Source organism: Engystomops pustulosus, chromosome 5, assembly GCF_040894005.1.
Source record: "Engystomops pustulosus chromosome 5, aEngPut4.maternal, whole genome shotgun sequence".
Lineage (NCBI taxonomy): Eukaryota > Metazoa > Chordata > Amphibia > Anura > Leptodactylidae > Engystomops > Engystomops pustulosus.
In genome coordinates, this window is record NC_092415.1 from 454,749 (window position 1) to 482,001 (window position 27,253).

The 27,253-nt window shown below is 51.9% G+C and overlaps 1 protein-coding gene across 1 annotated transcript; it reads right to left on the reverse strand.

Annotated features, from left to right (window-relative positions):
- Window positions 1-604: 604 nt before the first annotated feature.
- LOC140132325 (fucolectin-like) lies at window positions 605-11,692 on the reverse strand. The gene is made up of 3 exons (XM_072150974.1): window positions 11,541-11,692; window positions 10,803-11,091; window positions 605-976 (listed from the first exon to the last, which is right to left on the reverse strand). The coding sequence occupies exons 1-3, from the start codon at window positions 11,611-11,613 to the stop codon at window positions 787-789; spliced, it is 552 nt and encodes a 183-aa protein (XP_072007075.1). The 5' UTR covers window positions 11,614-11,692; the 3' UTR covers window positions 605-786.
- Between the last annotated feature and the right edge of the window lie 15,561 nt (window positions 11,693-27,253).

Genomic DNA, 27,253 nt, shown 5'->3' on the forward strand with positions numbered 1-27,253 from the left:
AAGCCTCATAACATCACAGGCCTCCCCTCTACCATCTACTGGGGGATCCTCACATCTGTACATAGGAAGAGCCCCTGGAAGAACTACCATCCATCCGCGGCATCTCCCTCTGTCTCACAATCCACCTCTGGTCTTGAGTGTATTTACCAAGTTTATTTAAACAGATGGAGGGAACCGCAATGGGCACGACCCCCCACGCCAAATCTATTCCAAAGTTGATGAGGAATAATGGTTTTATTCAGATTTACAACAAACATCTGAGAGAATTCAGGTCCCTAGTCTCAGGGTGAGATGGTCCCTCGTCATCTACTACTTGATTAGGTACAAGGCTATAATGCAAGTCCTGCTACTGGATAGTGATGCCGGGAAGCCCCCTCCCCCCCTATTCCAGGAGACTATCCTGGCTGGAAGTCTGGATAAATGAGTTCATGGACTTCAGGTTGAGAAGATGGCATAACCATGGACCTATCCACAGAATCAGCTAGGACTATGCTGTAAATATGCCTCAGGCATGATGGACAACCATTGCTGCAGCACTCAATGCCTTCAAGTCTCAAGAAATGTTTTCAATGTCTTCTCCCACCTGGGAGGAAGGATATAAGGATATAAAAATGTACGAGATGGAGCAATGACAAGATGTTTATTTATGAGTTTTACTAAACATGGAAGTAGAGGTGGAGAATATGGACTTTCTGATCTCCAGGTTACAATACAGTGGAAAGTTTCCTGTGGATGCAAAGCGTGAGGAGGTGAGGAATCAGCCAGGGCTAAAGAGAAGATGTGATATTAGTGAAGTTTTCCAGATGCTTGGAAGTTATGCCAGGTTCTTTTAGGGATCATGTATCCATAGACCTCGACCTCGCACAGTGTTAGCCACTCTCTGCGTCCTGGGATCACCACGCTGACGTACTGACCTTCCATACCATAACAGCAAAATGTCAAGGTCAGATCCCGCACATTCGTGACCTGGGCACATCTGAAGAGAAAACCAACAAGAACTTGTGACTGCTTGATCCGCAAAAATAAGGATTTTTAGTAAATTCCAAAATATAACCAGAAAATATTGGGAATTTGCAACATGGGATAACAGTCTACAACTTCAGGCTGCGGTCACAGGTAGCGTTTGCCTTGTGTTTACAAATGCATCCGATCAATAACGAGCACCCGCTGCTTCGCATTTAAACAACCGTTAAAGCAAGGAAAATGCCACATGTGAATAGAGCCTAAGGGACCCAGAAATACTGCTCTCCTCACCCCTCACCATCAGCTGTTCTCACCCCTTACCACCAGCTCACTTCTGACCCCTAACTACCAACTCTCTCCTGACCCCTGACCACCCGATCTCTCCTGACCCCTGGCTACCAGCTGTTCTTCTAACCCCATGCCCACCAGCTCTCTCCTGACCCCAGCCCACTAACTCTCTCTTGACCCCTGACCACTAGCTCTCTCCTGACCCCTGACCACCAGCTCTCTCCTGACCTCTGACCACCAGCTCTCTCCTGATCCCTGACCACCAGCTGGTTTCCTGACCTCTGCCCACCAGCTCTCTCCTGACCCCAGCCCACTAGCTCTCTCCTGACCCCTGACCACCAGATCTCTCCTGACCCCTTCCCATCAGTTCTCTCCTGACCACCAGCTGTTCTGACCCCTGACCCCAGCTCTCTCCTGACCCCTGACCACCAGCTCTCTCCTGACGCCTGACCATCAGCTGTTCTCCTGACCCCTGACCACCAGATCTCTCCTGACCCCTGGCTACCAGCTGTTCTCAAAACCCCTGCCCACCAGCTCTCTCCTGACCCCTGACCACCAGCTCCCTTCTGACCCCTGCCCACCAGCTGTTCTTCTGACCCCTGACCACCAGCTCTCTTCTGACCCCTGCCCATCAGCTCTCTCCTGACCTCTGGCCATCATCTCTCCCCTGACCCCTGACCACTAGCTGTTCTCCTGACCCCTGACCACTAGCTGTTCTCCTGACCCCTGACCACCAGCTGTTCTCCTGACCCAAGACCAACAGATCTCTCCTGACCCCTGACTACCAGCTCTTTTCTGACCCCTGGCCACCAGATCTCTCCTGACCCCTTCCCATCAGTTCTCTCCTGACCACCAGCTGTTCTGACCCCTGACCCCAGCTCTCTCCTGACCCCTGACCCCAGCTCTCTCCTGACCCCTGACCACCAGCTCTCTCCTGACCCCTGGCTACCAGCTGTTCTCCAAACCCCTGCCCACCAGCTCTCTCCTGACCCCTAACCACCAGCTCCCTCCTGACCCCTGCCCACCAGCTGTTCTTCTGACCCCTGACCACCAGCTCTCTTCTGACCCCTTCCCATCAGCTCTCTCCTGACCTCTGGTCATCAGCTCTCTCCTGACCTCTGGCCATCAGCTCTCCCCTGACCCCTGACCACCAGCTGTTCTCCTGACCCCTGACCACCAGCTGTTCTCCTGACCCCTGGCCACCAGCTGCTCTCCTGACCCAAGAGCAACAGATCTCTCCTGACCCCTGACTACCAGCTCTTTTCTGACCCCTGAACACCAGCTGTTCTTCTGACCTTTAACTACCAGCTCTCTCCTGACCACCAGCTTTTTCCTCACCCCTGACTACCAGCTGGTTTCCTCACCCCTGACCACCATCTCTCTCCTGACCACTAGCTCTCTCCTGACCCCTCACTACCAGCTGTACTTCTGACCCCTGACCACCAGCTATCTTCTGACCCCTTACTACCAACTCTCTTCTGACCCCTAACCACCAGCTCTCTCCTGACCACTAGCTCTCTCCTGACCCCTGACTACCAGCTTTCTCCTGCCCTCTGCCCACCAGGTCTCACTTGACCACTGACCATTAGCTCACCCCAGACCCCTCACCACCAGCTGTTCTTCTGACCACTAGCTCTCTCCTGACTCGTAACTACCAGCTGTACTTCTGACCACCATCTCTCTCCTGATCCCTGACCACCAGCTGTTCTTCTGACCCCTGACCACCAGCTGTTCTTCTGACCCCTGACCACCAGCTCTCTCCTGACCCTGACCACCAGCTTTCTCCTGACCTCTGACCACCAGCTGTTCTTCTGACCCCTGCCCACCAGCTCTCTCTTGACCCCTAACCACCAGCTCTCTCCTGACCACTAGCTCACACCAGACCCCTGACCACCAGCTGTTCTTCTGACCACCAGCTCTCTCCTGACTTGTAACTACCAGCTGTACTTCTGACCACCAGCTCTCTCCTGATCCCTGACCACCAGCTGTTCTTCTGACCCCTGACCACCAGCTGTTCTTCTGACCCCTGACCACCAGCTGTTCTTCTGACCCCTGACCACCAGCTCTCTCCTGACCCCTGCCCACCAGCTGTTCTCCTGACCCCTGCCCACCAGCTGTTCTCCTGACCCCTGACCACCAGCTCTCTCCTGACCCCTGACCACCAGCTCTCTCCTGACCCCTGACTACCAGCTGTTCTCCAAACCCCTGCCCACCAGCTCTCTCCTGACCCCTAACCACCAGCTCCCTCCTGACCCCTGCCCACCAGCTGTTCTTCTGACCCCTGACCACCAGCTCTCTTCTGACCCCTTCCCATCAGCTCTCTCCTGACCTCTGGTCATCAGCTCTCTCCTGACCTCTGGCCATCAGCTCTCCCCTGACCCCTGACCACCAGCTGTTCTCCTGACCCCTGACCACCAGCTGTTCTCCTGACCCCTGGCCACCAGCTGCTCTCCTGACCCAAGAGCAACAGATCTCTCCTGACCCCTGACTACCAGCTCTTTTCTGACCCCTGAACACCAGCTGTTCTTCTGACCTTTAACTACCAGCTCTCTCCTGACCACCAGCTTTTTCCTCACCCCTGACTACCAGCTGGTTTCCTCACCCCTGACCACCATCTCTCTCCTGACCACTAGCTCTCTCCTGACCCCTCACTACCAGCTGTACTTCTGACCCCTGACTACCAGCTATCTTCTGACCCCTTACTACCAACTCTCTTCTGACCCCTAACCACCAGCTCTCTCCTGACCACTAGCTCTCTCCTGACCCCTGACTACCAGCTTTCTCCTGCCCTCTGCCCACCAGGTCTCACTTGACCACTGACCATTAGCTCACCCCAGACCCCTCACCACCAGCTGTTCTTCTGACCACTAGCTCTCTCCTGACTCGTAACTACCAGCTGTACTTCTGACCACCATCTCTCTCCTGATCCCTGACCACCAGCTGTTCTTCTGACCCCTGACCACCAGCTGTTCTTCTGACCCCTGACCACCAGCTCTCTCCTGACCCTGACCACCAGCTTTCTCCTGACGTCTGACCACCAGCTGTTCTTCTGACCCCTGCCCACCAGCTCTCTCTTGACCCCTAACCACCAGCTCTCTCCTGACCACTAGCTCACACCAGACCCCTGACCACCAGCTGTTCTTCTGACCACCAGCTCTCTCCTGACTTGTAACTACCAGCTGTACTTCTGACCACCAGCTCTCTCCTGATCCCTGACCACCAGCTGTTCTTCTGACCCCTGACCACCAGCTGTTCTTCTGACCCCTGACCACCAGCTGTTCTTCTGACCCCTGACCACCAGCTCTCTCCTGACCCCTGCCCACCAGCTGTTCTCCTGACCCCTGCCCACCAGCTGTTCTCCTGACCCCTGGCCACCAGCTGCTCTCCTGACCCAAGAGCAACAGATCTCTCCTGACCCCTGACTACCAGCTCTTTTCTGACCCCTGAACACCAGCTGTTCTTCTGACCTTTAACTACCAGCTCTCTCCTGACCACCAGCTTTTTCCTCACCCCTGACTACCAGCTGGTTTCCTCACCCCTGACCACCATCTCTCTCCTGACCACTAGCTCTCTCCTGACCCCTCACTACCAGCTGTACTTCTGACCCCTGACCACCAGCTATCTTCTGACCCCTTACTACCAACTCTCTTCTGACCCCTAACCACCAGCTCTCTCCTGACCACTAGCTCTCTCCTGACCCCTGACTACCAGCTTTCTCCTGCCCTCTGCCCACCAGGTCTCACTTGACCACTGACCATTAGCTCACCCCAGACCCCTCACCACCAGCTGTTCTTCTGACCACTAGCTCTCTCCTGACTCGTAACTACCAGCTGTACTTCTGACCACCATCTCTCTCCTGATCCCTGACCACCAGCTGTTCTTCTGACCCCTGACCACCAGCTGTTCTTCTGACCCCTGACCACCAGCTCTCTCCTGACCCTGACCACCAGCTTTCTCCTGACCTCTGACCACCAGCTGTTCTTCTGACCCCTGCCCACCAGCTCTCTCTTGACCCCTAACCACCAGCTCTCTCCTGACCACTAGCTCACACCAGACCCCTGACCACCAGCTGTTCTTCTGACCACCAGCTCTCTCCTGACTTGTAACTACCAGCTGTACTTCTGACCACCAGCTCTCTCCTGATCCCTGACCACCAGCTGTTCTTCTGACCCCTGACCACCAGCTGTTCTTCTGACCCCTGACCACCAGCTGTTCTTCTGACCCCTGACCACCAGCTCTCTCCTGACCCCTGCCCACCAGCTGTTCTCCTGACCCCTGCCCACCAGCTGTTCTCCTGACCCCTGGCCACCAGCTGCTCTCCTGACCCAAGAGCAACAGATCTCTCCTGACCCCTGACTACCAGCTCTTTTCTGACCCCTGAACACCAGCTGTTCTTCTGACCTTTAACTACCAGCTCTCTCCTGACCACCAGCTTTTTCCTCACCCCTGACTACCAGCTGGTTTCCTCACCCCTGACCACCATCTCTCTCCTGACCACTAGCTCTCTCCTGACCCCTCACTACCAGCTGTACTTCTGACCCCTGACCACCAGCTATCTTCTGACCCCTTACTACCAACTCTCTTCTGACCCCTAACCACCAGCTCTCTCCTGACCACTAGCTCTCTCCTGACCCCTGACTACCAGCTTTCTCCTGCCCTCTGCCCACCAGGTCTCACTTGACCACTGACCATTAGCTCACCCCAGACCCCTCACCACCAGCTGTTCTTCTGACCACTAGCTCTCTCCTGACTCGTAACTACCAGCTGTACTTCTGACCACCATCTCTCTCCTGATCCCTGACCACCAGCTGTTCTTCTGACCCCTGACCACCAGCTGTTCTTCTGACCCCTGACCACCAGCTCTCTCCTGACCCTGACCACCAGCTTTCTCCTGACCTCTGACCACCAGCTGTTCTTCTGACCCCTGCCCACCAGCTCTCTCTTGACCCCTAACCACCAGCTCTCTCCTGACCACTAGCTCACACCAGACCCCTGACCACCAGCTGTTCTTCTGACCACCAGCTCTCTCCTGACTTGTAACTACCAGCTGTACTTCTGACCACCAGCTCTCTCCTGATCCCTGACCACCAGCTGTTCTTCTGACCCCTGACCACCAGCTGTTCTTCTGACCCCTGACCACCAGCTGTTCTTCTGACCCCTGACCACCAGCTCTCTCCTGACCCCTGCCCACCAGCTGTTCTCCTGACCCCTGCCCACCAGCTGTTCTCCTGACCCCTGACCACCAGCTCTCTCCTGACCCCTGACCACCAGCTCTCTCCTGACCCCTGACTACCAGCTGTTCTCCAAACCCCTGCCCACCAGCTCTCTCCTGACCCCTAACCACCAGCTCCCTCCTGACCCCTGCCCACCAGCTGTTCTTCTGACCCCTGACCACCAGCTCTCTTCTGACCCCTTCCCATCAGCTCTCTCCTGACCTCTGGTCATCAGCTCTCTCCTGACCTCTGGCCATCAGCTCTCCCCTGACCCCTGACCACCAGCTGTTCTCCTGACCCCTGCCCACCAGCTGTTCTCCTGACCCCTGGCCACCAGCTGCTCTCCTGACCCAAGAGCAACAGATCTCTCCTGAACCCTGACTGATCTCTCCCTCCTGACTACCAGCTCTTTTCTGACCCCTGACCACCAGCTGTTCTTCTGACCCCTGACCACCAGCTCTCTCCTGACCCTGACCACCAGCTTTTTCCTGACCTCTGACCACCAGCTGTTCTTCTGACCCCTGCCCACCAGCTCTCTCTTGACCCCTAACCACCAGCTCTCTCCTGACCACTAGCTCACACCAGACCCCTGACCACCAGCTGTTCTTCTGACCACCAGCTCTCTCCTGACTTGTAACTACCAGCTGTACTTCTGACCACCAGCTCTCTCCTGATCCCTGACCACCAGCTGTTCTTCTGACCCCTGACCACCAGCTGTTCTTCTGACCCCTGACCACCAGCTGTTCTTCTGACCCCTGACCACCAGCTCTCTCCTGACCCCTGCCCACCAGCTGTTCTCCTGACCCCTGGCCACCAGCTGCTCTCCTGACCCAAGAGCAACAGATCTCTCCTGACCCCTGACTACCAGCTCTTTTCTGACCCCTGAACACCAGCTGTTCTTCTGACCCCTGACCACCAGCTCTCTCCTGACCACCAGCTTTTTCCTCACCCCTGACTACCAGCTGGTTTCCTCACCCCTGACCACCATCTCTCTCCTGACCACTAGCTCTCTCCTGACCCCTCACTACCAGCTGTACTTCTGACCCCTGACCACCAGCTATCTTCTGACCCCTTACTACCAACTCTCTTCTGACCCCTAACCACCAGCTCTCTCCTGACCACTAGCTCTCTCCTGACCCCTGACCACCAGCTGTTCTTCTGACCCCTGACCACCAGCTGTTCTTCTGACCCCTGACCACCCAAGAGCAACAGATCTCTCCTGAACCCTGACTGATCTCTCCCTCCTGACTACCAGCTCTTTTCTGACCCCTGACCACCAGCTGTTCTTCTGACCCCTGACCACCAGCTCTCTCCTGACCCTGACCACCAGCTGTTCTTCTGACCCCTGACCACCAGCTCTCTCCTGACCCCTGCCCACCAGCTCTCTCTTGACCCCTAACCACCAGCTCTCTCTTGACCCCTGACCACCAGCTGTTCTTCTGACCACCAGCTCTCTCCTGACTTGTAACTACCAGCTGTACTTCTGACCACCAGCTCTCTCCTGATCCCTGACCACCAGCTGTTCTTCTGACCCCTGACCACCAGCTGTTCTTCTGACCCCTGACCACCCAAGAGCAACAGATCTCTCCTGAACCCTGACTGATCTCTCCCTCCTGACTACCAGCTCTTTTCTGACCCCTGACCACCAGCTGTTCTTCTGACCCCTGACCACCAGCTCTCTCCTGACCCTGACCACCAGCTTTCTCCTGACCTCTGACCACCAGCTGTTCTTCTGACCCCTGCCCACCAGCTCTCTCTTGACCCCTAACCACCAGCTCTCTCCTGACCACTAGCTCACACCAGACCCCTGACCACCAGCTGTTCTTCTGACCACCAGCTCTCTCCTGACTTGTAACTACCAGCTGTACTTCTGACCACCAGCTCTCTCCTGATCCCTGACCACCAGCTGTTCTTCTGACCCCTGACCACCAGCTGTTCTTCTGACCCCTGACCACCAGCTGTTCTTCTGACCCCTGACCACCAGCTCTCTCCTGACCCCTGCCCACCAGCTGTTCTCCTGACCCCTGCCCACCAGCTGTTCTCCTGACCCCTGACCACCAGCTCTCTCCTGACCCCTGACCACCAGCTCTCTCCTGACCCCTGACTACCAGCTGTTCTCCAAACCCCTGCCCACCAGCTCTCTCCTGACCCCTAACCACCAGCTCCCTCCTGACCCCTGCCCACCAGCTGTTCTTCTGACCCCTGACCACCAGCTCTCTTCTGACCCCTTCCCATCAGCTCTCTCCTGACCTCTGGTCATCAGCTCTCTCCTGACCTCTGGCCATCAGCTCTCCCCTGACCCCTGACCACCAGCTGTTCTCCTGACCCCTGACCACCAGCTGTTCTCCTGACCCCTGGCCACCAGCTGCTCTCCTGACCCAAGAGCAACAGATCTCTCCTGACCCCTGACTACCAGCTCTTTTCTGACCCCTGAACACCAGCTGTTCTTCTGACCTTTAACTACCAGCTCTCTCCTGACCACCAGCTTTTTCCTCACCCCTGACTACCAGCTGGTTTCCTCACCCCTGACCACCATCTCTCTCCTGACCACTAGCTCTCTCCTGACCCCTCACTACCAGCTGTACTTCTGACCCCTGACCACCAGCTATCTTCTGACCCCTTACTACCAACTCTCTTCTGACCCCTAACCACCAGCTCTCTCCTGACCACTAGCTCTCTCCTGACCCCTGACTACCAGCTTTCTCCTGCCCTCTGCCCACCAGGTCTCACTTGACCACTGACCATTAGCTCACCCCAGACCCCTCACCACCAGCTGTTCTTCTGACCACTAGCTCTCTCCTGACTCGTAACTACCAGCTGTACTTCTGACCACCATCTCTCTCCTGATCCCTGACCACCAGCTGTTCTTCTGACCCCTGACCACCAGCTGTTCTTCTGACCCCTGACCACCAGCTCTCTCCTGACCCTGACCACCAGCTTTCTCCTGACCTCTGACCACCAGCTGTTCTTCTGACCCCTGCCCACCAGCTCTCTCTTGACCCCTAACCACCAGCTCTCTCCTGACCACTAGCTCACACCAGACCCCTGACCACCAGCTGTTCTTCTGACCACCAGCTCTCTCCTGACTTGTAACTACCAGCTGTACTTCTGACCACCAGCTCTCTCCTGATCCCTGACCACCAGCTGTTCTTCTGACCCCTGACCACCAGCTGTTCTTCTGACCCCTGACCACCAGCTGTTCTTCTGACCCCTGACCACCAGCTCTCTCCTGACCCCTGCCCACCAGCTGTTCTCCTGACCCCTGCCCACCAGCTGTTCTCCTGACCCCTGACCACCAGCTCTCTCCTGACCCCTGACCACCAGCTGTTCTCCAAACCCCTGCCCACCAGCTCTCTCCTGACCCCTAACCACCAGCTCCCTCCTGACCCCTGCCCACCAGCTGTTCTTCTGACCCCTGACCACCAGCTCTCTTCTGACCCCTTCCCATCAGCTCTCTCCTGACCTCTGGTCATCAGCTCTCTCCTGACCTCTGGCCATCAGCTCTCCCCTGACCCCTGACCACCAGCTGTTCTCCTGACCCCTGGCCACCAGCTGCTCTCCTGACCCAAGAGCAACAGATCTCTCCTGACCCCTGACTACCAGCTCTTTTCTGACCCCTGAACACCAGCTGTTCTTCTGACCTTTAACTACCAGCTCTCTCCTGACCACCAGCTTTTTCCTCACCCCTGACTACCAGCTGGTTTCCTCACCCCTGACCACCATCTCTCTCCTGACCACTAGCTCTCTCCTGACCCCTCACTACCAGCTGTACTTCTGACCCCTGACCACCAGCTCTTCTTCTGACCCCTGACTACCAGCTCTCTTCAGAGCCCCTAACTACCAGCTCTCTCCTGACCACCTGCTGTTCTCCTGACCCCTTACTACCAGCTTTTCTTCTGACCCCTTACCACCAGCTCTCTCCTGACTCCTGACCCCTGACCACCAGCTCTCTTCCGACCCCTGACCACCAGCTGTTCTTCTGACCCCTGACTACCAGCTCTTTCCTGAAGCCTGACCACCAGCTCTCTCTTGACCCCTGACTAATAGCTTTCTCTCAGCTGCTCATCATGTCCTTTGCTCCCTAGCTGTCGGATACAGTCTTGTGTCAGGTTTTTTGTGTCACACTCTGTAATGTGGAGTTTGTATATTTGTGTAATATATTTACATGTGTGCATTTTGTATATACCGCATGTGTGTAATGTGTGTATGTCTCATCTTCGCTAGAAGTAAAATTATGTGTATAGTTTATGTCTATATGTAGATTGAGGTCTTGAAATCAACTTTTTTGGATGAACCAAAGGACTCTCAGTCCAGAACGGCCCAATCTGAGTGACTTACATTGGGTTGTCGTTGTAGGGTGAGTTCCCAATTCGGATCTGAGCTCCCAGCAGTCTCTCTGCGCAGCAGTCTCCTCTATTTAAAAGGATAACACTTGATATCTTGTAGATGTTTTTCAGGTTCAACCTCCACCACGGACGGTTCAGTCCACTGGTGTGAGTGCAGGAACCTCTGTCATAATTCTTGTATTTGACGCCATCTATGGCATTTCTGGCACTTCCTTTTGGATTGTTAGGGAATCCGTAGTCCGAGTCCTGGGAAGCTTCTCCATATCTCGCTACGTTTATTGCTGAGGAGACAAGAAGAGAGGAGAATTCAGGAATAAGAAGCTGAGATGCGAGTCCCGACCCTCACCATTGTCCTGCCGTCCAGTAGGAGAAGAAACATGGACGGCAGGACAACGGCAGGAGGAGATGGATTTGTGGTTAATTTAATAAATGGCTCCTCCACGCGGATCCAGAAAGTCATGGTGCTGCCCATATTCTACATTCTGCCAAAATGATTGAATTAAAAAATTACTAAAAAGTGAGACTTCTAGCAGTTAGTATGTAGAGAGAAGCCACATGTAGAGTTCTGTCCTCTGCGGCTCTAATCTGATCCTTACTAGACTCTACTTTCCGGTTGGTAGTGGAGGTTCTGGGTCCTTGGACCACCCCTTCATGTTATACCCCTGTCCCCCCGTCCTGTTTGTGCTGCAGGTATGTTACAGGACAGTCCTGTGTGTAGATCTGATCTCACCTCCGGGTACAGGAGGGCATCCCAGAGTCAGGGCCAGAGATCCAAGCAGAAGCAGCGATGACACAGGATTCATCCTGGAGGAAGAGGAGGAGGAAGTTAGATATCTCTATGTAAGAAGGTAAGAAGGAAGTGCATTACTTACTGATCCTGAGGTGCATCTTATACTCCAGTCACTACCAAAGCTGCATTTCTCTACTGATATTTATTTCCCAAACATTCACTGTTGTCAGGATTCAGGGGTAGTGAACCTTCTGTACCACCACTGATGATGTCACAAGCTGACACCTGGGAGGGGCACCCGGTTTTTCACCAGAGCCCGCCACAAAGTGGGTTGGACTTGTTGTGGAGTGGTGCCACCAGGTAGCTCCACAGGTGCAACTTTGTCCGCGGTGGTGGCCAAGGTGAGGTACAGAGTCATGAGGCACAATCGTGGTCGGGGAAAGGCAGGAGGTCGAGACAGGTGGCACAGGATCAAGGTCAGGGGCAGAGCAGGAGGTCAGGACAGGCAACAGGAGAACATTGTCAGGAACGGAACCGGGGTCACAACAAGAAGTCTCAATACCAGCAGGGAGCATACAGGAACAAGCTTTCTCTAGGGCACAAGACACAAAGATCCGGCAGGGGACACAGGAAGGGACCACCGCTGGAGCGCGGCACGGTAAGTGAAGCTGCCGAACTCCGGGGGCACAGGTAGGTAAAACCTCCCATGGACATAATACGGCAGACAAATACAACATACTTAATAGGGATTGTAACTGTCACAAGGCGACCGAGGAGTTCAACTTATCCTGGGGAAAGCGGAATACCACGGATTCTGAATCCAATTCTAAACCCTAAAACACGGACCCACCGTCTTCTCCACGGACAAAGGAACGCCGAAATGCTTATACCAATCGGTAGCCAGGTGTCATAGTAATGCTCGCCCTCCACAAAGCAACCCGGCAGATGGTAGCAATCAGGGTGCACAGGCAACAGGCAAAAAGCTGATTCAATATCGGACTTATAAGGGCCCCGGGGCCCTTAGTAGCAACGCCACCACCCTATGAAAAGATAAAGATGATTCCTCATTCATCTAAACTTTCCCTGCTCTTTTTTTTACACCACCCCAAGGGGGGACACCCACAAATTAGTGAAACTTGAATGACAATCCTTCTTGACTTTATTGCACAACACTTCGGGTGATCCCTTGCACAACACAAATTGTCCGCACAGAAACTCTCCCTACGAAGCGTAAAGGGGATAAAAAACCCAACACTGAAACGCAGGGACAATGTGGAAGCCGCCTCCCTATTTGGGTATCTGCTGAGCCACGACTGTGCAACACCCCTGCCGATGCATAGGCTTGGTGGTTGATGCAAATAGTGCCCTCTCCTTGTCAGGTGCTATCAGCTGTGTCACTCAGAAGCAACTGCTGGGGACACTTAGTCATTGCAGCTGCCTGGTAAGGCAAGAGTTAACATGTAAAATGTTATTAACCAATGATATCCTTTGTACTATTGTAAAGCAAGCAAGCAGCTGATTGGAGGGTGCTGCCACCTGATCAGGGGAGTATAAAAACCCCCTAGTGGGCAGGAGCACATGGTCAGAAAGTCAGACCTCACGGCTAGTCAGCAGAGTGAGAAGAAGGTCCAGTGTGCGGCTCCTGCAGAGTTGCCATCCAGACACACTAGCAGGAAGCAGAGGAGCCTCTGCCTGACACCTTGGGCAAGTCAGGAGACTAATCCCCAGAGCAGAGGTCCGCTGTCCATACTCAGCTCCATCTACCAGCCCAGCCTGAAGCTACTATCAGACTGTGAGGGCTTCCTGTGGACCAGCTGACTCCTACCAGCTTTCCTACCTGCTGAACCTGCTGCTGTTAACTGTTCCCTGGTCTTCCAATAATGAACTGTAAGTTGATTTGCACAACGTTGCCTCCGTCTGATCCATGGACACGGCTGTTACCACCACGGGCTTCCCATCCATTACCCGGGGGCTTATCTTACAGACACCCTGGGGTTGCCCCAGGGAGAACCAGTACATCAGCCTCTCCCTCCATATTTCTTGCACACATCACCTGCTGGAGAGCTGCCAGGCTGTAGGACAGCCCTCCGGTTCCCCATACCAAGCACCGTGACATCAGCGTAATGGTTGATAACAGAGAGTAATAGATTGTATCCCCCCCTGTACAGTCTCCTCTCCCTGGGATGTAATGGCTGATAACAGAGAGTAATAGATTGTATCCCCCCTGTACAGTCTCCTCTCCCTAGGTTGTAATGGCTGATAACAGAGAGTGATAGATTGTATCCCCCCTGTACAGTCTCCTCTCCCCGGGGTGTAATGGCTGATAACAGAGAGTAATAGATTGTATCCCCCCTGTACAGTCTCCTCTCCCCGGGGTGTAATGGCTGATAACAGAGAGTAATAGATTGTATCCCCCTGTACAGTCTCCTCTCCCCGGGATGTAATGGCTGATAACAGAGAGTAATAGATTGTATCCCCCTGTACAGTCTCCTCTCCCCGGGGTGTAATGGCTGATAACAGAGAGTAATAGATTGTATCCCCCCCTGTACAGTCTCCTCTCCCCGGGGTGTAATGGCTGATAACAGAGAGTAATAGATTGTATCCTCCCCCTGTACAGTCTCCTCTCCCCGGGGTGTAATGGCTGATAACAGAGAGTGATAGATTGTATCCCCCCCCCCCCTGTACAGTCTCCTCTCCCCGGGGTGTAATGGCTGATAACAGAGAGTGATAGATTGTATCCCCCCCCTGTACAGTCTCCTCTCCCTAGGTTGTAATGGCTGATAACAGAGAGTAATAGATTGTATCCCCCCTGTACAGTCTCCTCTCTCCGAGGTGTAATGGCTGATAACAGAGAGTAATAGATTGTATCCCCCCTGTACAGTCTCCTCTCCCCGGGGTGTAATGGCTGATAACAGAGAGTAATAGATTGTATCCCCCCTGTACAGTCTTCTCTCCCTAGGTTGTAATGGCTGATAACAGAGAGTGATAGATTGTATCCCCCTGTACATTCTCCTCTCCCCGGGATGTAATGGCTGATAACAGAGAGTAATAGATTGTATCCCCCCTGTACAGTCTCCTCTCCCCGGGGTGTAATGGCTGATAACAGAGAGTAATAGATTGTATCCCCCCCTGTACAGTCTCCTCTCCCCGGGGTGTAATGGCTGATAACAGAGAGTAATAGATTGTATCCTCCCCCTGTACAGTCTCCTCTCCCCGGGGTGTAATGGCTGATAACAGAGAGTAATAGATTGTATCCTCCCCCTGTACAGTCTCCTCTCCCCGGGATGTAATGGCTGATAACAGAGAGTAATAGATTGTATCCCCCCCCCCTGTACAGTCTCCTCTCCCCGGGATGTAATGGCTGATAACAGAGAGTGATAGATTGTATCCCCCCCCCCCTGTACAGTCTCCTCTCCCCTGGATGTAATGGCTGATAACAGAGAGTGATAGATTGTATCCCCCCCTGTACAGTCTCCTCTCCCTAGGTTGTAATGGCTGATTACAGAGAGTAATAGATTGTATCCCCCCTTTCCCCTGTACAGTCTCCTCTCTCCGGGGTGTAATGGCTGATAACAGAGAGTAATAGATTGTATCCCCCCTGTACAGTCTCCTCTCCCCGGGGTGTAATGGCTGATAACAGAGAGTAATAGATTGTATCCCCCCTGTACAGACTCCTCTCCCCGGGGTGTAATGGCTGATAACAGAGAGTAATAGATTGTATCCCCCCTGTACAGTCTCCTCTCCCCGGGGTGTAATGACTGATAACAGAGAGTAATAGATTGTATCCCCCCTGTACAGTCTCCTCTCCCCGGGGTGTAATGACTGATAACAGAGAGTAATAGATTGTATCCCCCCTGTACAGTCTCCTCTCCCCGGGGTGTAATGGCTGATAACAGAGAGTAATAGATTGTATCCCCCCTGTACAGTCTCCTCTCCCCGGGGTGTAATGACTGATAACAGAGAGTAATAGATTGTATCCCCCCTGTACAGTCTCCTCTCCCCGGGGTGTAATGGCTGATAACAGAGAGTAATAGATTGTATCCCCCCTGTACAGTCTCCTCTCCCTGGGATGTAATGGCTGATAACAGAGAGTAATAGATTGTATCCCCCCTGTACAGTCTCCTCTCCCCGGGATGTAATGGCTGATAACAGAGAGTAATAGATTGTATCCCCCCTGTACAGTCTCCTCTCCCCGGGATGTAATGGCTGATAACAGAGAGTAATAAATTGTATCCCCCCTGTACAGTCTCCTCTCCCCGGGGTGTAATGGCTGATAACAGAGAGTAATAGATTGTATCCCCCCTGTACAGTCTCCTCTCCCCGGGATGTAATGGCTGATAACAGAGAGTAATAGATTGTATCCCCCCCTGTACAGTCTCCTCTCCCCGGGGTGTAATGGCTGATAACAGAGAGTAATAGATTGTATCCCCCCCTGTACAGTCTCCTCTCCCCGGGATGTAATGGCTGATAACAGAGAGTAATAGATTGTATCCCCCCCTGTACAGTCTCCTCTCCCCGGGGTGTAATGGCTGATAACAGAGAGTAATAGATTGTATTCCCCCTGTACAGTCTCCTCTCCCCGGGATGTAATGGCTGATAACAGAGAGTAATAGATTGTATCCCCCCCTGTACAGTCTCCTCTCCCCGGGGTGTAATGACTGATAACAGAGAGTAATAGATTGTATCCCCCTGTACAGTCTCCTCTCCCCGGGGTGTAATGGCTGATAACAGAGAGTAATAGATTGTATCCCCCTGTACAGTCTCCTCTCCCCGGGGTGTAATGGCTGATAACAGAGAGTAATAGATTGTATCCCCCCTGTACAGTCTCCTCTCCCTAGGTTGTAATGGCTGATAACAGAGAGTGATAGATTGTATCCCCCCTGTACATTCTCCTCTCCCCAGGGTGTAATGGCTGATAACAGAGAGTAATAGATTGTACCCCCCCCCTGTACAGTCTCCTCTCCTCGGGGTGTAATGGCTGATAACAGAGAGTAATAGATTGTATCCCCCTGTACAGTCTCCTCTCCCCGGGTGTAATGGCTGATAACAGAGAGTAATAGATTGTATCCCCCCTGTACAGTCTCCTCTTCCCGGGGTGTAATGGCTGATAACAGAGAGTAATAGATAGTATCCCCCCCTGTACAGTCTCCTCTCCCCGGGATGTAATGGCTGATAACAGAGAGTAATAGAGTGTATCCCCCCCTGTACAGTCTCCTCACCCCGGGGTGTAATGGCTGATAAGAGAGAGTAATAGATTGTATCCCCCCTGTACATTCTCCTCTCCCCAGGGTGTAATGGCTGATAACAGAGAGTAATAGATTGTATCCCCCCTGTACAGTCTCCTCTCCCCGGGGTGTAATGGCTGATAACAGAGAGTAATAGATTGTATCCCCCCTGTACAGTCTCCTCTCCCGGGGTGTAATGGCTGATAACAGAGAGTGATAGATTGTATCCCCCCTGTACATTCTCCTCTCCCCAGGGTGTAATGGCTGATAACAGAGAGTAATAGATTGTATCCCCCCTGTACAGTCTTCTCTCCCCGGGATGTAATGGCTGATAACAGAGAGTGATAGATTGTATCCCCCCTGTACATTCTCCTCTCCCCAGGGTGTAATGGCTGATAACAGAGAGTAATAGATTGTATCCCCCCCTGTACAGTCTCCTCTCCCCGGGATGTAATGGCTGATAACAGAGAGTGATAGATTGTATCCCCCCTGTACATTCTCCTCTCCCCAGGGTGTAATGGCTGATAACAGAGAGTAATAGATTGTATCCCCCCTGTACAGTCTCCTCTCCCCGGGGTGTAATGGCTGATAACAGAGAGTAATAGATTGTATCCCCCCTGTACAGTCTCCTCTCCCGGGGTGTAATGGCTGATAACAGAGAGTAATAGATTGTATCCCCCCTGTACAGTCTCCTCTCCCCGGGGTGTAATGGCTGATAACAGAGAGTAATAGATTGTATCCCCCCTGTACAGTCTCCTCTCCCCGGGGTGTAATGGCTGATAACAGAGAGTGATAGATTGTATCCCCCCCCCCCCCCTGTACAGTCTCCTCTCCCCGGGGTGTAATGGCTGATAACAGAGAGTAATAGATTGTATCCCCCTGTACAGTCTCCTCTCCCCGGGGTGTAATGGCTGATAACAGAGAGTAATAGATTGTATCCCCCTGTACAGTCTCCTCTCCCCGGGATGTAATGGCTGAAAACAGAGAGTAATAGATTGTATCCCCCCCTGTACAGTCTCCTCTCCCTAGGTTGTAATGGCTGATAACAGAGAGTGATAGATTGTATCCCCCCCTGTACAGTCTCCTCTCCCCGGGGTGTAATGGCTGATAACAGAGAGTAATAGATTGTATCCCCCCTGTACAGTCTCCTCTCCCCGGGATGTAATGGCTGATAACAGAGAGTAATAGATAGTATCCCCCCTGTACAGTCTCCTCTCCCCGGGATGTAATGGCTGATAACAGAGAGTAATAGATTGTATCCCCCTGTACAGTCTCCTCTCCCCGGGGTGTAATGGCTGATAACAGAGAGTAATAGATTGTATCCCCCCTGTACAGTCTCCTCTCCCCGGGATGTAATGGCTGATAACAGAGAGTAATAGATAGTATCCCCCCTGTACAGTCTCCTCTCCCCGGGATGTAATGGCTGATAACAGAGAGTAATAGATTGTATCCCCCCTGTACAGTCTCCTCTCCCCGGGGTGTAATGGCTGATAACAGAGAGTAATAGATTGTATCCCCCCTGTACAGTCTCCTCTCCCCGGGATGTAATGGCTGATAACAGAGAGTAATAGATTGTATCCCCCCTGTACAGTCTCCTCTCCCCGGGGTGTAATGGCTGATAACAGAGAGTAATAGATTGTATCCCCCCTGTACAGTCTCCTCTCCCCGGGGTGTAATGGCTGATAACAGAGAGTAATAGATTGTATCCCCCTGTACAGTCTCCTCTCCCCGGGATGTAATGGCTGATAACAGAGAGTAATAGATTGTACCCCCCCTGTACAGTCTCCTCTCCCGGGGTGTAATGGCTGATAACAGAGAGTAATAGATTGTATCCCCCCCTGTACAGTCTCCTCTCCCCGGGATGTAATGGCTGATAACAGAGAGTAATAGATTGTATCCCCCCTGTACAGTCTCCTCTCCCCGGGATGTAATGGCTGATAACAGAGAGTAATAGAATGTATCCCCCCCCCTGTACAGTCTCCTCTCCCCGGGGTGTAATGGCTGATAACAGAGAGTAATAGATTGTATCCCCCCTGTACAGTCTCCTCTCCCCGGGATGTAATGGCTGATAACAGAGAGTAATAGATTGTATCCCCCCTGTACAGTCTCCTCTCCCCGGGGTGTAATGGCTGATAACAGAGAGTAATAGATTGTATCCCCCCTGTACAGTCTCCTCTTCCCAGGGTGTAATGGCTGATAACAGAGAGTAATAGATTGTATCCCCCCTGTACAGTCTCCTCTCCCCGGGATGTAATGGCTGATAACAGAGAGTAATAGATTGTATCCCCCCTGTACAGTCTCCTCTCCCCGGGGTGTAATGGCTGATAACAGAGAGTAATAGATTGTATCCTCCCCCTGTACAGTCTCCTCTCCCCGGGATGTAATGGCTGATAACAGAGAGTAATAGATTGTATCCCCCCCCCCCCCTGTACAGTCTCCTCTCCCCGGGGTGTAATGGCTGATAACAGAGAGTGATAGATTGTATCCCCCCCCCCCCCCTGTACAGTCTCCTCTCCCCGGGGTGTAATGGCTGATAACAGAGAGTGATAGATTGTATCCCCCCCCCCTGTACAGTCTCCTCTCCCTAGGTTGTAATGGCTGATAACAGAGAGTAAAAGATTGTATCCCCCCTGTACAGTCTCCTCTCCCCGGGGTGTAATGGCTGATAACAGAGAGTAATAGATTGTATCCCCCCTGTACAGTCTCCTCTCCCCGGGGTGTAATGGCTGATAACAGAGAGTAATAGATTGTATCCCCCCTGTACAGTCTCCTCTCCCTAGGTTGTAATGGCTGATAACAGAGAGTGATAGATTGTATCCCCCCTGTACATTCTCCTCTCCCCGGGGTGTAATGGCTGATAACAGAGAGTAATAGATTGTACCCCCCCCCTGTACAGTCTCCTCTCTCCGGGGTGTAATGGCTGATAACAGAGAGTAATAGATTGTATCCCCCCTGTACATTCTCCTCTCCCCGGGGTGTAATGGCTGATAACAGAGAGTAATAGATTGTATCCCCCCTGTACAGTCTCCTCTCCCCGGGGTGTAATGGCTGATAACAGAGAGTAATAGATTGTATCCCCCCTGTACAGTCTCCTCTCCCGGGGTGTAATGGCTGATAACAGAGAGTAATAGATTGTATCCCCCCTGTACAGTCTCCTCTCCCCGGGATGTAATGGCTGATAACAGAGAGTAATAGATTGTATCCCCCCTGTACAGTGTCCTCTCCCCGGGATGTAATGGCTGATAACAGAGAGTAATAGATTGTATCCCCCCCTGTACAGTCTCCTCTCCCCGGGGTGTAATGGCTGATAACAGAGAGTAATAGATTGTATCCCCCCTGTACAGTCTCCTCTCCCGGGGTGTAATGGCTGATAACAGAGAGTAATAGATTGTATCCCCCTGTACAGTCTCCTCTCCCCGGGATGTAATGGCTGATAACAGAGAGTAATAGATTGTATCCCCCCTGTACAGTCTCCTCTCCCCGGGGTGTAATGGCTGATAACAGAGAGTAATAGATTGTATCCCCCTGTACAGTCTCCTCTCCCCGGGATGTAATGGCTGATAACAGAGAGTAATAGATTGTATCCCCCCTGTACAGTCTCCTCTCCCCGGGATGTAATGGCTGATAACAGAGAGTGATAGATTGTATCCCCCCTGTACATTCTCCTCTCCCCGGGGTGTAATGGCTGATAACAGAGAGTAATAGATTGTATCCCCCCTGTACAGTCTCCTCTCCCCGGGGTGTAATGGCTGATAACAGAGAGTGATAGATTGTATCCCCCCTGTACATTCTCCTCTCCCCGGGGTGTAATGGCTGATAACAGAGAGTAATAGATTGTATCCCCCTGTACAGTCTCCTCTCCCCGGGATGTAATGGCTGATAACAGAGAGTAATAGATTGTATCCCCCTGTACAGTCTCCTCTCCCCGGGGTGTAATGGCTGATAACAGAGAGTAATAGATTGTATCCCCACTGTACAGTCTCCTCTCCCCGGGGTGTAATGGCTGATAACAGAGAGTAATAGATTGTATCCCCCCTGTACAGTCTCCTCTCCCGGGGTGTAATGGCTGATAACAGAGAGTAATAGATTGTATCCCCCCTGTACAGTCTCCTCTTCCTAGGTTGTAATGGCTGATAACAGAGAGTAATAGATTGTATCCCCCCTGTACATTCTCCTCTCCCCGGGGTGTAATGGCTGATAACAGAGAGTAATAGATTGTATCCCCCCTGTACAGTCTCCTCTCCCTAGGTTGTAATGGCTGATAACAGAGAGTGATAGATTGTATCCCCCCTGTACAGTCTCCTCTCCCCGGGATGTAATGGCTGATAACAGAGAGTAATAGATTGTATCCCCCTGTACAGTCTCCTCTCCCCGGGGTGTAATGGCTGATAACAGAGAGTAATAGATTGTATCCCCCCTGTACAGTCTCCTCTCCCGGGGTGTAATGGCTGATAACAGAGAGTAATAGATTGTATCCCCCCCTGTACAGTCTCCTCTCCCCGGGATGTAATGGCTGATAACAGAGAGTAATAGATTGTATCCCCCCTGTACAGTCTCCTCTCCCCGGGATGTAATGGCTGATAACAGAGAGTAATAGAATGTATCCCCCCCCCTGTACAGTCTCCTCTCCCCGGGGTGTAATGGCTGATAACAGAGAGTAATAGATTGTATCCCCCCTGTACAGTCTCCTCTTCCCAGGGTGTAATGGCTGATAACAGAGAGTAATAGATTGTATCCCCCCTGTACAGTCTCCTCTCCCCGGGATGTAATGGCTGATAACAGAGAGTAATAGATTGTATCCCCCCTGTACAGTCTCCTCTCCCCGGGGTGTAATGGCTGATAACAGAGAGTAATAGATTGTATCCTCCCCCTGTACAGTCTCCTCTCCCCGGGATGTAATGGCTGATAACAGAGAGTAATAGATTGTATCCTCCCCCTGTACAGTCTCCTCTCCCCGGGGTGTAATGGCTGATAACAGAGAGTGATAGATTGTATCCCCCCCCCCCCTGTACAGTCTCCTCTCCCCGGGATGTGATGGCTGATAACAGAGAGTGATAGATTGTATCCCCCCCCCCCCCCCGTACAGTCTCCTCTCCCCGGGGTGTAATGGCTGATAACAGAGAGTGATAGATTGTATCCCCCCTGTACATTCTCCTCTCCCCGGGGTGTAATGGCTGATAACAGAGAGTAATAGATTGTACCCCCCCCCCTGTACAGTCTCCTCTCTCCGGGGTGTAATGGCTGATAACAGAGAGTAATAGATTGTATCCCCCCTGTACATTCTCCTCTCCCCGGGGTGTAATGGCTGATAACAGAGAGTAATAGATTGTATCCCCCCTGTACAGTCTCCTCTCCCCGGGGTGTAATGGCTGATAACAGAGAGTAATAGATTGTATCCCCCCTGTACAGTCTCCTCTCCCGGGGTGTAATGGCTGATAACAGAGAGTAATAGATTGTATCCCCCCTGTACAGTCTCCTCTCCCCGGGGTGTAATGGCTGATAACAGAGAGTAATAGATTGTATCCCCCTGTACAGTCTCCTCTCCCCGGGATGTAATGGCTGATAACAGAGAGTAATAGATTGTATCCCCCCTGTACAGTCTCCTCTCCCCGGGGTGTAATGGCTGATAACAGAGAGTAATAGATTGTATCCCCCTGTACAGTCTCCTCTCCCCGGGATGTAATGGCTGATAACAGAGAGTGATAGATTGTATCCCCCCTGTACATTCTCCTCTCCCCGGGGTGTAATGGCTGATAACAGAGAGTAATAGATTGTATCCCCCCTGTACAGTCTCCTCTCCCCGGGATGTAATGGCTGATAACAGAGAGTAATAGATTGTATCCCCCTGTACAGTCTCCTCTCCCCGGGATGTAATGGCTGATAACAGAGAGTAATAGATTGTATCCCCCTGTACAGTCTCCTCTCCCCGGGGTGTAATGGCTGATAACAGAGAGTAATAGATTGTATCCCCACTGTACAGTCTCCTCTCCCCGGGGTGTAATGGCTGATAACAGAGAGTAATAGATTGTATCCCCCCTGTACAGTCTCCTCTCCCGGGGTGTAATGGCTGATAACAGAGAGTAATAGATTGTATCCCCCCTGTACAGTCTCCTCTCCCCGGGGTGTAATGGCTGATAACAGAGAGTAATAGATTGTATCCCCCCTGTACAGTCTCCTCTTCCTAGGTTGTAATGGCTGATAACAGAGAGTAATAGATTGTATCCCCCCTGTACATTCTCCTCTCCCCGGGGTGTAATGGCTGATAACAGAGAGTAATAGATTGTATCCCCCCTGTACAGTCTCCTCTCCCTAGGTTGTAATGGCTGATAACAGAGAGTGATAGATTGTATCCCCCCTGTACAGTCTCCTCTCCCCGGGATGTAATGGCTGATAACAGAGAGTAATAGATAGTATCCCCCCTGTACAGTCTCCTCTCCCCGGGATGTAATGGCTGATAACAGAGAGTAATAGATTGTATCCCCCTGTACAGTCTCCTCTCCCCGGGGTGTAATGGCTGATAACAGAGAGTAATAGATTGTATCCCAATGAACAGTCTCTTCTCTCCGGGGTGTAATGGCTGATAACAGAGAGTAATAGATTGTATCCCCCCTGTACAGTCTCCTCTCCCTGGGTTGTAATGGCTGATAACAGAGAGTAATAGATTGTATCCCCCCTGTACATTCTCCTCTCCCCGGGGTGTAATGGCTGATAACAGAGAGTAATAGATTGTATCCCCCCTGTACAGTCTCCTCTCCCCGGGATGTAATGGCTGATAACAGAGAATAATAGATTGTATCCCCCCTGTACAGTCTCCTCTCCCCGGGATGTAATGGCTGATAACAGAGAGTAATAGATTGTATCCCCCCTGTACAGTCTCCTCTCCCCGGGATGTAATGGCTGATAACAGAGAGTAATAGATTGTATCCCCCCCTTTACAGTCTCCTCTCCCCGGGATGTAATGGCTGATAACAGAGAGTAATAGATTGTATCCCCCCTGTACAGTCTCCTCTCCCCGGGATGTAATGGCTGATAACAGAGAGTAATAGATTGTATCCCCCCTGTACAGTCTCCTCTCCCCGGGATGTAATGGCTGATAACAGAGAGTAATAGATTGTATCCCCCTGTACAGTCTCCTCTCCCCGGGATGTAATGGCTGATAACAGAGAGTAATAGATTGTATCCCCCCTGTACAGTCTCCTCTCCCCTGGATGTAATGGCTGATAACAGAGAGTAATAGATTGTATCCCCCTGTACAGTCTCCTCTCCCCGGGATGTAATGGCTGATAACATTGAGTAATAGATTGTATCCCCCTGTACAGTCTCCTCTCCCCTGGATGTAATGGCTGATAACAGAGAGTAATAGATTGTATCCCCCCCTGTACAGTCTCCTCTCCCCGGGATGTAATGGCTGATAACAGAGAGTAATAGATTGTATCCCCCCCCCTGTACAGTCTCCTCTCCCCTGGATGTAATGGCTGATAACAGAGAGTAATAGATTGTATCCCCCCCTGTACAGTCTCCTCTCCCCGGGATGTAATGGCTGATAACAGAGAGTAATAGATTGTATCCCCCCTGTACAGTCTCCTCTCCCCGGGATGTAATGGCTGATAACAGAGAGTAATAGATTGTATCCCCCCTGTACAGTCTCCTCTCCCCGGGGTGTAATGGCTGATAACAGAGAGTAATAGATTGTATCCCCCCTGTACAGTCTCCTCTCCCGGGGTGTAATGGCTGATAACAGAGAGTAATAGATTGTATCCCCCCTGTACAGTCTCCTCTCCCCGGGGTGTAATGGCTGATAACAGAGAGTAATAGATTGTATCCCCCCTGTACAGTCTCCTCTTCCTAGGTTGTAATGGCTGATAACAGAGAGTAATAGATTGTATCCCCCCTGTACATTCTCCTCTCCCCGGGGTGTAATGGCTGATAACAGAGAGTAATAGATTGTATCCCCCCTGTACAGTCTCCTCTCCCTAGGTTGTAATGGCTGATAACAGAGAGTGATAGATTGTATCCCCCCTGTACAGTCTCCTCTCCCCGGGATGTAATGGCTGATAACAGAGAGTAATAGATAGTATCCCCCCTGTACAGTCTCCTCTCCCCGGGATGTAATGGCTGATAACAGAGAGTAATAGATTGTATCCCCCTGTACAGTCTCCTCTCCCCGGGGTGTAATGGCTGATAACAGAGAGTAATAGATTGTATCCCCCTGAACAGTCTCTTCTCTCCGGGGTGTAATGGCTGATAACAGAGAGTAATAGATTGTATCCCCCCTGTACAGTCTCCTCTCCCTGGGTTGTAATGGCTGATAACAGAGAGTAATAGATTGTATCCCCCCTGTACATTCTCCTCTCCCCGGGGTGTAATGGCTGATAACAGAGAGTAATAGATTGTATCCCCCCTGTACAGTCTCCTCTCCCCGGGATGTAATGGCTGATAACAGAGAATAATAGATTGTATCCCCCCTGTACAGTCTCCTCTCCCCGGGATGTAATGGCTGATAACAGAGAGTAATAGATTGTATCCCCCCTGTACAGTCTCCTCTCCCCGGGATGTAATGGCTGATAACAGAGAGTAATAGATTGTATCCCCCCCTTTACAGTCTCCTCTCCCCGGGATGTAATGGCTGATAACAGAGAGTAATAGATTGTATCCCCCCTGTACAGTCTCCTCTCCCCGGGATGTAATGGCTGATAACAGAGAGTAATAGATTGTATCCCCCCCTTTACAGTCTCCTCTCCCCGGGATGTAATGGCTGATAACAGAGAGTAATAGATTGTATCCCCCCTGTACAGTCTCCTCTCCCCGGGATGTAATGGCTGATAACAGAGAGTAATAGATTGTATCCCCCCTGTACAGTCTCCTCTCCCCGGGATGTAATGGCTGATAACAGAGAGTAATAGATTGTATCCCCCCTGTACAGTCTCCTCTCCCCGGGATGTAATGGCTGATTACAGAGAGTAATAGATTGTACCCCCCCTGTACAGTCTCCTCTCCCCGGGATGTAATGGCTGATAACAGAGAGTAATAGATTGTATCCCCCCTGTACAGTCTCCTCTCCCCGGGGTGTAATGGCTGATAACAGAGAGTAATAGATTGTATCCCCCTGTACAGTCTCCTCTCCCCGGGATGTAATGGCTGATAACAGAGAGTAATAGATTGTATCCCCCTGTACAGTCTCCTCTCCCCTGGATGTAATGGCTGATAACAGAGAGTAATAGATTGTATCCCCCTGTACAGTCTCCTCTCCCCGGGATGTAATGGCTGATAACAGAGAGTAATAGATTGTATCCCCCCCTGTACAGTCTCCTCTCCCCTGGATGTAATGGCTGATAACAGAGAGTAATAGATTGTATCCCCCCCCTGTACAGTCTCCTCTCCCCGGGATGTAATGGCTGATAACAGAGAGTAATAGATTGTATCCCCCCCTGTTCAGTCTCCTCTCCCCGGGATGTAATGGCTGATAACAGAGAGTAATAGATTGTATCCCACCCTGTACAGTCTCCTCTCCCCGGGATGTAATGGCTGATAACAGAGAGTAATAGATTGTATCCCCCCCCCCCCTGTACAGTCTCCTCTCCCCTGGATGTAATGGCTGATAACAGAGAGTAATAGATTGTATCCCCCCCTGTACAGTCTCCTCTCCCCGGGATGTAATGGCTGATAACAGAGAGTAATAGATTGTATCCCCCCCTGTACAGTCTCCTCTCCCCGGGATGTAATGGCTGATAACAGAGAGTAATAGATTGTATCCCCCCTGTACAGTCTCCTCTCCCCGGGATGTAATGGCTGATAACAGAGAGTAATAGATTGTATCCCCCCTGTACAGTCTCCTCTCCCCGGGGTGTAATGGCTGATAACAGAGAGTAATAGATTGTATCCCCCCTGTACAGTCTCCTCTCCCCGGGGTGTAATGGCTGATAACAGAGAGTAATAGATTGTATCCCCCCTGTACAGTCTCCTCTCCCGGGGTGTAATGGCTGATAACAGAGAGTAATAGATTGTATCCCCCTGTACAGTCTCCTCTCCCTTGGGTGTAATGGCTGATAACAGAGAGTAATAGATTGTACCCCCCTGTACAGTCTCCTCTCCCTTGGGTGTAATGGCTGATAACAGAGAGTAATAGATTGTACCCCCCTGTACAGTCTCCTCTCCCCGGGGTGTAATGGCTGATAACAGAGAGTAATAGATTGTATCCCCCCTGTACAGTCTCCTCTCCCCATGGTGTAATGGCTGATAACAGAGAGTAATAGATTGTATCCCCCCTGTACAGTCTCCTCTCCCCGGGGTGTAATGGCTGATAACAGAGAGTAATAGATTGTATCCCCCCCCTGTACAGTCTCCTCTCCCCGGGCTGCAATGGCTGATAACAGAGAGTAATAGACTGTATCCCCCCCCCCCTCTACAGTCTCCTCTCCCCGGGATGTAATGGCTGATAACAGAGAGTAATAGATTGTATCCCCCCCTGTACAGTCTCCTCTCCCCGGG